This window comes from Condylura cristata, unplaced genomic scaffold (genome assembly GCF_000260355.1).
Source record: "Condylura cristata isolate star-nosed mole 26May11 unplaced genomic scaffold, ConCri1.0 scaffold00020, whole genome shotgun sequence".
In the NCBI taxonomy this organism is placed as follows: Eukaryota; Metazoa; Chordata; class Mammalia; order Eulipotyphla; family Talpidae; genus Condylura; species Condylura cristata.
Genome location: NW_004567121.1, coordinates 3,977,141 through 3,989,151, shown reverse-complemented (window position 1 = coordinate 3,989,151; position 12,011 = coordinate 3,977,141). Strand labels below are relative to the sequence as shown.

The 12,011-nt window shown below is 31.9% G+C and overlaps 1 protein-coding gene across 9 annotated transcripts in view; it reads left to right on the top strand.

Moving 5' to 3' along the window:
* Positions 1-12,011, top strand: part of TSGA10 (testis specific, 10) — a 76,650-nt gene that overhangs the window by 38,508 nt on the left and 26,131 nt on the right. For all 9 annotated transcript variants that reach the window (XM_012727477.1, XM_012727482.1, XM_004686154.2 and 6 more), the window contains 5 exons: positions 1,559-1,674; positions 3,924-4,078; positions 8,551-8,606; positions 9,660-9,828; positions 11,280-11,390. In XM_012727477.1, coding sequence (XP_012582931.1) covers positions 1,559-1,674; positions 3,924-4,078; positions 8,551-8,606; positions 9,660-9,828; positions 11,280-11,390 — 607 coding nt within the window. The remainder of the gene's footprint in view (positions 1-1,558; positions 1,675-3,923; positions 4,079-8,550; positions 8,607-9,659; positions 9,829-11,279; positions 11,391-12,011) is intronic.

The following is a 12,011-nucleotide window of genomic DNA, read 5'->3' as shown; positions in this document are numbered from 1 at the left end:
AGCCAAAGCATCTTGAGAGAGAAGAATAAAACTAGAGGCATTATATTTTAAAGTTTCAAACTATATTAAAAAGCCATAGTTAAGAAAACAGTATGGTTCTGGCACATTGACCAGTGGAACAGAATAGAAAGCCCAGAATTATATTTTGGTATACATGTTCACATAGTATTTGACAAGGGAGCTAAGAATGCTTGATAGGGGCAAAAATAGTATCATCACTTACAAAAATTAGGTCAAAATACATCTAATAGTTAAAGATAAGACCTGTTACAAAATGCCATACTCTACCATAAAACACCTAGAAGAAAATGTAGGGTAGAAGCTCATTGATAATGATCATGGCAATATTATTTTTTAATGTGACACCAACAGGAAAAATCAACAAACAGGATGACATCTAACTTAAAAGTATCTCCACAGCAAAAGAAACAAATAATAAAATAAAAAGACAACCTACAGAATGAGAAAAAAACTGCAAGCCACCTATCAGGAAGGGGATTTTAAAAAAACTGCAAGCCACCTATCAGGAAGGGGTTATGTGAAGAATTCAGTCAACTTATATAGCAACCTCCAACAACCCAATTAAAAGATAGGGAGAACTAAATATACATTTTTGCAAAGCAATATCAAAGTGGCCAACAGACATGTGATAAGAATGTTTAACACCATTAATCCTCAGGGAAATATAAATTAAAACCACAATGAGCTATCATCTCCCACTTGTCATCAGAAGAAAAGAGACAACAGATGCTGAGAGGATCTGCTGAAAAGGAAACCATATTTATTATTTGTAGGAATATAAATTGGTCCAACAACGGTGGAAAACATATGGAGGTTCTTCAAAAATTAAAAATCTATTATCCAACAAAGGAAATGAAAATGGTTTTCATGACCTACATAGACTTCTTTGGTATCAAAGCAGTAGTCAAAAAACAACCCAAAAGCCCATCAATGGATGATAGATAAAAAGTATGTGGTACATTTACATAATAGAATATTACTCAGCCATGATATAGTATAAATAAGACTTAGCTAATAATAGCACAATATTTTGAATATAAATAGTAATATTGCTCTATAATTATGTAATGTAATAAATTTGGCTATATGGTGATCATTTAATATATATCAAAGTTATACCTAGTACACCTTATACTTGTGCAATGTTACATGCCAACATTTTACTCTGATTTTAAAAATAAATGGTTATTGATCAGATTTTTCAGTCAAAAAATGGTTCGAATGTTTGTGTTGTAAAGCTGAAAATATTAGTGATTAAATATAGATAAAAAGTCAGGATTCAGTTTTTAATTTATAGTATAACTTTAAAATATGCATAGCAAAACAATACTGAATAACGAACAGCAGAATGCTATTTATGTTGGATGGAAGATTGAGGATCCCTTTTTAATTTTTACATACTTCTTATAGTGTAGTTTTATAATAAAAATACTGAAAAAAAGTATATTATAAAAGTCTCAGTTTTTAGATTTAAGTATACTAAAAATTAGCAAACTCAAAAACTTCAGAATTAGTTTTATTATTAAAATGTTTGCAGACTCTTATATGAAAACACAGAAAAAGATCTTTCTGATACTCAGCGACACCTGGCTAAGAAAAAATATGAGCTACAGCTTACTCAGGAAAAAATTATGTGCTTGGATGAAAAAATTGGTGAGTTTTTTTTCTAATAATTAACTTTAAAAAATGATAGAAAATGGATTTTTTTTTCTCATCAGTGGTGATAGACCCTTAAATTTATTTTATGAGTAAAAATATGGGAAATGCATTTTTCTTTTGATAATGAAATTTATTTTCACTTAAATTTAAGAACAAGTGCTTAAATATGGCTTAATTTTTAAGTGAATAAACAGGAACAGCTAGACAAAGCAGCAATACATAAATTTATGATGCTCACTTTTAAATTTATAAGTTTTTGCATTGTGGCTTGTTCATAACTGAAATGTAATACATGCATATTTTGGTGGAAAGCATACATATTCTTAGCTGTATCTATACTATTTGATTTTATAGAAAATTATTTTTTAAAGTCCCCTATTGATGTTTTTTACTAGTAATTTCCATGAAAAGATAAACGTAAGTAGAGAATTCATTTTCAAACTGAGGAAAGAGTTTTAACATTTGCTATTATGTTGTTTAAAAAATTATGGCATTAGCGATTAGGTGGGTGGAGTTTTTTTTTTTTTTTTTTTTATTGAGGTAGGCAATATTAGAAGAGGTATATATGATAGGAAAATTCTCATTTTGGGTATTTTAAGTCCAAGTAAAAATTTAAGGTAAAAGTTAAATAGGTAAGTTTGTATTTCAGAAAAGGATTCTAAGCTAGAGCTATACACTTGGAACACATCAACATTTAATAATATTTAAAATCATGAAATCACCTAGGAAAGTATAGAGAATGAGAAGAGCTTTCAGAAATAAGAAGTCAAAGAAGTAGGAAGAAAATCCAGAAGTGAGTGGTTTTTTGTTTTGTTTTATTTTGTTTTTAGACAATAAATTTTTTTTTTTTTTAAAAAAAGGTATGTTCAATTGTCAGATACTTTTGAGAAGTGGAATAAAATGGAAGATGGAAAACTGACAGCATTTGGTACATGCAGGTTTTGGTAACTCTGACAAAAAGTTTGAATAGAGTGTTACATTTGGAAGCAAATGTAGGTTGAGGAATGGGCTGGAACTATGGGAATAGAGATAAGAAAGAGCAGCGAAATCTCATGAAGTTTGCTATTAAGAGTAGCAGAAAAATGGGGTGGTAGCTAGAGTGAGATGTGAAGTTAAGGATTTTGTTAAAGTTACAAAATAGATACTAGAGCTGGTTTAGCTTTTTTAAAATTTGTTTTATGCCAGTGGATGTGAACTCAGATATCTAAATACCCAAAATATGTGCATTAAAGAAAATATTGTTTGGAAAAGAAATATCATACATTCAAGTACTATATAAATTATCCTTATATGACAGTAAACTGTCCTTACTGATGCACTAGATGGTCCTGGATAACAAAACTTCCCTTGTAGACCTCCAAGTCAGTTAAACTTTGGTGCATGTCAGAATCACCTACAGACCTAAGGAAGTTCACTGGAGCTAGGATTCTTGAAGTAGAATATTGCCAGGAGTTCTGTATCATTTTTATAGAGTAGTGGTTCTCAAACCTCATTGAGCATTAGAATCATCTGGGAGGAATGCTTGTTAAAACAAATTGTCATGCCCAATACAAAATTTTAATTCAGTAGGTCTAGGGTGAGATAAGAATTACATTTTGGGTGGTGGTGGGGAATAAAAAAAAAAAAAGATTTTACATTTCTAACAAGTTCCTGATGATGCTATTGGTGCTGGTGGAGTAACTACAACTTGGAAGCTACCATTAACTTCCTTCAACATTGAAATTGGCTTGCAAATGTTCTCCCTGAATCAGACTTCCTGTGATTTTCTTTGCAGAAAAAAAATTTAAGTACTATTTAAAAAAAATAAAAATACTTTGATTTTTGTGAATCAATTTTAAGAGTGAGAAGACACTTGGTTAATGACTTGTACGTAACAGTGATTTAGGCTACAAAGAGGGGAAACTAGATGGGGGGGGGGAAGGTGACAGGTTTTAATGTTTCATCCACTTTATCCACTTAGATTCCTCTCCTCCAACACATAACTTACTTTGAGAACTTCTGATACAGAGTCCTTTAATACAGAGTTCTTCATTGTTGTCTATTCAAATGTTTGTGTTTGTACATTTCAGTCATTTAGAATTTTATGATTCATCTTAGTTTCTAAAATTAACAAAATTTTTAAAACTTGGGACGTAGTACTTATTTTCAGTTGAATAAAATAAAATATATGTTTTGGAAAATATTTCAATCTGCTTACACAGAAAAAAGTTTATCTTGATTAAAACAATGTCTTACATATTTAGATAACTTTACAAGACAAAGTATTGCCCAGAGGGAAGAAATCAGCATTCTTGGTGCAACCCTGAACGATCTGGCTAAAGAAAAGGAATGCCTGCAAGCATGTTTGGATAAAAAATCTGAGAATATTGCATCCCTTGGAGAGAGTTTGGCAATGAAAGTATGTTCTGAGAGCTGTGATTTAAAAGAAATGTTTGAATTTGAATTTGAATAAAATAGGATTTTCTCAGTTTTTTTTCTAGAGAACTGAAAATTTAATATCTTACTAGAGATATTTCAATATACTCTTAGAAAGTATGTGGTCAGTACTTTCCCTTGGGAATCAAATGTTTATTCTATTGAAATGACCTTTGTAATTATATTCAAAACGTGGAGCACATTTTTACTTTGTCCATGGCCTTTGAGAATGGAGCATATGGAGTTAGTAATTAAAGCTGATTGATAATCTTACTCAATGTTTTTCATTGTTCACACACAACAAAGAAAAAGCTCTTGCCATCTTTTCTAGCTCATAAGCTGATTCTAATAAGGATTCTTAAAGTTCTTTCCACAAATGTCTTCAGCAAAGGTAACAACACTAAAATAAGGTCTTCCCCTTCCCCCCTTAGAGAACCAATTCATTCATTTATTCATCTATAGAGTCAACAAACATTAAATGACATGTAGCAGATTTTATGTTAGAAAGTGAGGGCAAATGGTATCTTCTAACAACCTATAATATTAGTGGCAGAAAGGTAGATATACTATTATATAATGTCCTGAGAGTTGTAATGATATATGCATAATACATGATTGGCATTTGACAGAAAAACACCCAATTCAATGTTAGGGTTTAGATTAAGGGAAGAGAAATACTTGGAAAAATTTCCAGAAGTGATAGTACCTGTACTGCCCTGAAAGATAACTAGGAGTTAGCCAGAAAAAGATTTAGAAAAGGAGGTATGAGGAGAAAGAGTGACCCAAACAGGTAGAGAAACTTATAGGAAAGCCTAGGGTCTTTCAGAAGAGAATTTTATTTTATTGATAGTTTAGTATGGCTAGAGAATAGATTGCAAAAAGGTGAGGGACAGGAGGGATGCAAACGATGAGATGGTATAGATAAGCAACAAATCATAAAAGTACATGTATCTTGAGTTTAGAGTCTATTGTCATGAGTATAGAGAATCACTGAAATAATTTAAGTGAAATGTAACAATTAGATCTGTACTTTATAACAAATATTCTCTACTGTTAATACAAATGAGAATAGTAACATCGACACTAGTTAGAAGGAAAATGGTAAGCACTGTATTAGGATAGTCATAGTGCCTGTCAGAAATAATTACTCAGAAAGAAAAATTGACAAGATGTGCTTACTGAACAGTTTCTATGTATGAAGTTGAAAATACAAGAAATAGAATGGCTTAGAGTAAGTTATTTTTCTTCTGTGGTAACACTGGTTTATATCACCTTATGTGATTCCAAGGAATAGAATCTCACTCAGACATGTCACCACACCCACCACCATGGCACCCATAGTCCTCTGTGCCTCCTTACTCCCCTCACTCCCCACATTGGTAGCCTCAATTCTACAGTCAGATCTCTAGGGTTTTTATTGTTTCAAGTTTATCTTGCCCCTTTGTTTTATTTTTCCATATTCTACATATAAATAAAATTATCCAGTATTTACCTTTCTCTTTCTGACTTATTTCACTTAGCTTTATCTCTAGAGCAAGAATTTATTGACCTATATTTGGGACATGTAGTTGAAATATGCATAGAATTTTTCAGTGTGATGTGATGTGTGGTGACATACAACTGAGAGATGAACCTGTTCCCCCAAATCATACACAGTATTATAAAACAATGTTACCTCAATAAAATATTAAAAATAATATAAAAATATAAGTTCTTGAATTTTTAGGTTTGGAGAGAATATTATAGTTAATAATTGAATTCATCAAGGTAGATGAGATAATAAAATTGCTTTTTAATTGAAAAGGTAGATACATTACTTTAGAATTATACCTTAATATTTTGAAAAATGGGTTTTTAAGTGGAATTTTGCCTCATTATCTTCAAGCAATTTTTTGAGTAGTTAAGCATGCTTTTTAGTAAAAAAGCTATAGCATTTAGAAATATACTTTTCAACTCTGTCTTGTTCTTACTTTCCTATATCATATGTAATTCACATTTCTTTCATCCTGCTAACTATACCAACATTATCATTTCCTTCACAAGGAATATTGAATTGCAGGCTTATTTAAAAATGAAGAATTTTGTATACAATTATACTAAATACATTGAAACATCCTTTGAAGGAAAAACAATTTTAAAGTAGCATTAAACATTCAAAAGAAGAAATATTCTCTATTATGATATAACAGAACTGAATTTACATATACTCTTCAATGAAATGCAGTAGTTTGATTAGTGTAGTATGGAAACTATAGAAATAAGTTACTCTGGAAAAGTATACAATAGTGAGTAAGGTGAATTTTTTTTCTGATAATCAGGTTTAAAAGATGTTTTACAAATTGCTACCAATCAAAACTAGAAAACTTAATAGCAAGTTCATAGATTTTGAGTAAGAAAATCTAGAATTATTTGTGTAAAATAGATTCTTTTTTTTTTTTTAAGATTTATTTGTTTGTGCATACAGAACTGGGATACAGGCCAGAGGTGCAGGGGCAGTGATAGGATTCACAAGGGACAGAGTGGGGAGCAGAACAGGCTGACAAGCAAAGTACACTGCAGTGGGCGGGTCCGGAGGTCTGCCGTCCCATGTGGTCAACTCTGGGGGCGATCGCACTCATGTTGAAGTGGCTTTAGCTTCTTAGTGTTGTGCTTTAACCCATCATGCCACTGGGGAGGGCCTAGATTGTTTTGTTTTGTTTTTTTGTAAATATTTTTATGACCCTTCTGTCCAGTTTAAATTTTTTTTTTTAAAGATTTATTTATTTATTTATACAGAACTGGAGTACAGGCCAGAGATGCGGAGGGTGAGAGGATTCGCCAGAGACAGAGCAGGGAGCAGAACAGGCAGATCGAGGAAACACACTGCTGAGGGGAGCAGCAGGCGGGTCAGGAGAGGTCTGCCACGCCATGTGGTCACCTCCGGGGCAGGCGGGAATCGAACTCATGTGGAAGTGGCTTTAGATTCTCAGTGCAGTGCTTTAACCCGCTGCGCCACCAGGGAGGGCCCCCAGTTTAAATTTTTAACAATAATTTGAAGCTATGTCCCTGGTTAGAAAAGCATTGCAGTTGTACAAGGAATGTTAAGCTAATACTGATGGCATACATTTCAGTAATTTGAGACATGATGGCGTTAGGATCATATGAAAGAGGAAAGTAGGTAGGGTTTACCAAATAATTCTGTTGCCCAGAATATTGTATAATGTTCTTAGAGAAACTTATTTTCAAGATTAATTTTTATTGATAAAGGAGAGTCCTTTTTAGGTTTATAAGCTTAGCAAGCAGTACTTTCAGAAACATTAGAAGTTTTAGGAATTATTTAGAAATATATTCTATTTCAACAGCACATGAAAATATTCTCTTAAGCAGTATTTTTTGTTTGAAATTTTCTTCTATTGTTTTGTGCTTAAGAGGGAGATGGTTAATGGTTTTGCTAATTGACATTTTAACTATGGCCCCCTATTCATGATTGCCAGATATGGAATCTGTGCCAGTCTAGTAGAAATCAGAATGGGAACTAGAGCTAAAAGCGGTAACAAATACCCTGGAGAGGAGAATGTGGTAAGGGCAAGTTAAAATCTAATAGTTTAGTGAAAGAATAATTTTCCTACATTTTTAGGACTAATGTTAGCCTTAAATATCTGTGTATTGTGTCTAATTAGTTCAGGATCAATGATAGTTTAGAAGGAAGGAAGAATGGATGGCATTAAGATTCATACCCATTTCAACCTTGACTAATTCCCCTAATTCTGTTGCCTCACCACACACTTAGAAAAAAGGAGAATATCAATAGCTTTTTTTTAATCTACCTACCTACCTATTTACATACATATATATATATATATACACACACACATATATGTTTGTTTGTGTGTGTGTGTGTGTATAAATATATAAACTTGTGTTAGGCCTAATTAATGCTTACATTCTTAGTTGCTAACACCTAAAATTTTAATTAATTTTAATTAATTCCACTTAGAGCAGCTTTTTGAAATGTTATAGATGACTAATATACTTGATCAGAGTTATTATTCATTAAGTTTTGTTTTATATGACTCCCTTTTCTGGGTTTTATAACATGAAGCATGGAAGTGAATTAGTCCTATGCCCAGTTTAGAACAGCTCGGTGGCAACTCATTGATTTTGCTGCCAAAAATGGTGATTATGGGGTTTTTGTGTTTCTGTCACTACACAAAACATCTTTTAACAAGGTATTTAATATAATGGCCTCATTAATATGCTAACGTGTAATTTTTAATGAGCATAACCTACTGTTTTCACCCAGTATAAATATATTAATTAATTAATGTATTAGGATGTGAAACAGAAAAGAAGAATAGGGCATATATGTTTAAAACAAAATGGAAATCAAAAAGGGAGGAAAAATTTATTCATTCAGTTTTAACAGAAATAACAATCTAAGATAATTTTTATTTAATACTTATATTACTTTTCAAGGAAAAGACCATTTCAGGCATGAAGAATATCATTGCTGAGATGGAACAGGCTTCGAGGTAAATAACTTATTTAACAAATATTTGAGTACCAATTGTGGGTAAAATACTATGTTAGAAACAAAACTAGTGGGACAAAGGGACTTGTTTTTAACTCCTAATAATGCTCTTTAATGTTGAAAGAAGGTCTAATGTTGAAAGAAGGTCTGACTCCGTTTAGGGGCATATAAAAGAGGATATGGTGTTAGCTATGTCAAGTGAAGGATTTTCAAGGTTAGAAAATAACAAAGAACCACAAGTCATGTTCAAGAGTCTCTTGAATGACAAGTAGATGAGTATGTAGAACCCAAAGTAGAGGAAGTAAGGGAAGGAAAGACTAAACAGTACGCAGATGCTATAATATTATAGACAAATTAGACTTGGTTTTGTCTTTGCACAATAAGAAATCATAGAATTTTGAGATATTTGTGTTAGAACACTCAGACCAAAGAGGTTATGATAGGTTGGAGCTAGTAGGTTAGGAGACAGGAGGAATGACTTGCTTATGAAGGAGAAAACCTAGCAAAATGTCAGATTTCTGACTGGGGATGAATACTAGTCAAAATGAAAGTGTAGAGAAAGACGATATCCCTCTGATTATAAGACCTTGTTGAAATGTCTGGTAAACAGTTAAATATATGAGTCTGGAGTGTTAAGAAAGAAATTAAGGCTGCTGATGATTTTGGAGTCATCTGGATATAGGTATAGATGAGTTTGGGGACCATAAATTGAATAGCATTTGTCTAAGAGAAGGGGTAGAATGGGAAGACTCAGAATATAAAGGATAAGCTCTAGCTGGTTTTTAAGAGAGCAGAGGAGGAGGACCTTGCAAAAGGAGACGAGACACAGCAGCCAGACTATTATGTGTATTTAGCATATTTTTTTCTTAGTGAAATGTTGGCAACAAAGAGAGACTCCTGGGCACTGTCTTCTCAGTATTTCTATAAATTTTAAGTGTTTTAAACTTTTCCAAGTGTTTTCATGTTAATTGTCTTATGTTCTGTTTTCTGAGATTTTTTGTTACTTGTTTCAATAAAATGTCTCTTCTTATGCACTATTTGGTTTGTGAAATAGACAGTCTACAGAAGCCTTAATTATGTGTGAACAAGATATTTCCAGAATGCGTCGGCAATTGGATGAAACAAATGATGAGCTGGCTCAAATTGCTAGGGAAAGAGATATCTTGGCTCATGAGAATGACAATCTCCAAGAACAGTTTTCTAAAGCTAAACAAGAAAACCAGGTATACTTGGTCCTAGGATATTTTTCTCCAAGAAAGAAATATATATCTTCTGAGATACTGTTCTTAATTCATTTTGTAAGAAAGCTCAGGCTTTTGAAATAGCGATGTTTAAAACTTTATATACAATATGCCACATAACTTCAAAATGAAAATTTAAGATTTAGAATGTTAAATATTAAAGAAAAGAGGAGGTGGAGTTAATTGGTTTGCATTAGAGCTTGGGAAGTGCTTTGTAATGGGGTAAATATTTAAATAAACCAACAAGCAGATGATAAAGATATTTAGAAACTTTTATGAAAAGGGTAGGTTTATTTAGCTAACTCTTAATCTGTTTTGGTATCACTGTGCCACATTTTGGGGCCCTTTTAAGTACTTGGCTTGGTTTTTTAAAGAAAAATTGGTAATTATTTCTTCTTTAAATCAATATACTTCAGTTTATCCTCACTTCTCATTTCCAATATTATTTTAATTTGAACTTAAAGACGTCAATTTTGGAAGCGTTCACACCCCCAACAAAATTGTTTGATATGAATGATTTATCCACACTTCACTGTCACTCTCAATGTGATGTTCAGTTTGCTTCATAAAAATTTGTATTTTTAAACTATTTTTAATTTACATGAGCAGATGTGACTATGCAATGGTTAATTGTTAAAAAAATTATATGAGATGTTTAAGTGCTTTGTTCAAAAGTATTGAATAATGGGATCCGGGGATAGAAAAAAACATTCCATAAAAATGAAGGAAATATCAATAAAATATGAACTTTATAATATTTTTACATTGATTAATTGTGGCAAATGAAGCATATTAGTAAATGTACCATAAAAATAGAGGAAACTGAATGTAGGTCATTTGGGAACTTTGTTCTATTTTCATACTTTTTGGTAAATCAAACATTTTTCTAAATCTAACATAAGCTTTTTGTAAGCTAATGAATAACAAAGAACAAGAGAAGTGATTTTATAGGGTCTGCCTTTTTATATTTTGCTTATAACTAAAGCAAATAGGCTAATGGTAAGTATAACTTGTATTTATAAAAATCCTGATTAAAAACTAGATTAAAAACTAGTTTTTACCACCTAGAAATAGCTACTGTTAACATTTTTTATTGATTTTCACTGCATTTAAATATTTTATACTATCTTTTATAACTTTTTAATACTACTTGTATAGACAAAATAGGATTTCATTGTTTCAGTTATCCTTTCTTTGATTACTAGTTAATTTTAACCATTTTAAAGTGTTACACACATGTACTACTTCTTTCTCTGCTTGGCTTTCTCATTCACTGTTTGGACTTCTGTTTTCTCACTGTTTTTATATGAGCATAACTACTAGGTATTAACTTTTATTTATCATGTATATTGCAAATAAATAGTTAAGGTAGTTTTGACTTAGAACAATTTTTTATTTTTTTGTAGTCAAATTTAGCTATCTCTTTCTCATAGGCACTATCTAAAAAACTGAATGATACTCATAATGAACTTAATGATATAAAACAGAAGGTCCAAGATACTAACTTGGAGGTTAACAAGCTGAAGAATATATTAAAGTCTGAAGTACGTATATGTATTTCTTTTCTGCTAATGAACCCTTAGAGTTTTTGCTAAAGTTATTGATCAGTAATACTCATAGTGACATGTGAATTAATTCTTTCTCTAATACACAGCATATTTTACTATTGATAATTTATGAGCTAATTATGTATTTGGAATATCACTGGTGTCCAGAAAGTTATCTCAAGAATGTGCTCCACTTTAATTTGCCACTCAGTCATTTCTAGATCAGTAGAATTCTCCTAAGTGGATGAGAGCCATGGGTCTGGAACCAGTGTGGGTTCCTTAATGATTGAAAACAGCAGTGTTTCCTCTACCATGCCTTTGCAAAAAGAGGCCTCAGTGTGTAGCAGATTAGAACTGAACACCTTGTCATTTTCATGACAATTTAATAAGTACAGAAGTTATTTGAAGAATTGTCTTTTATAAACATCATTCTGGGTATGTTAGGGTAAATCAGAAGGAGGGACAGCAGTTAAGAGAGGCTATACCATTGTTTAGTACAGAATTGCAAAGATTCCAATGGGGACCACCAATTTGGCCTTGGTGAAGTGTTGTTTTTTTTTTTTAAAGATTTATTTATTTGTGCATACAGAACTGGGGTACAGGCCAGAGGCTCAGGGG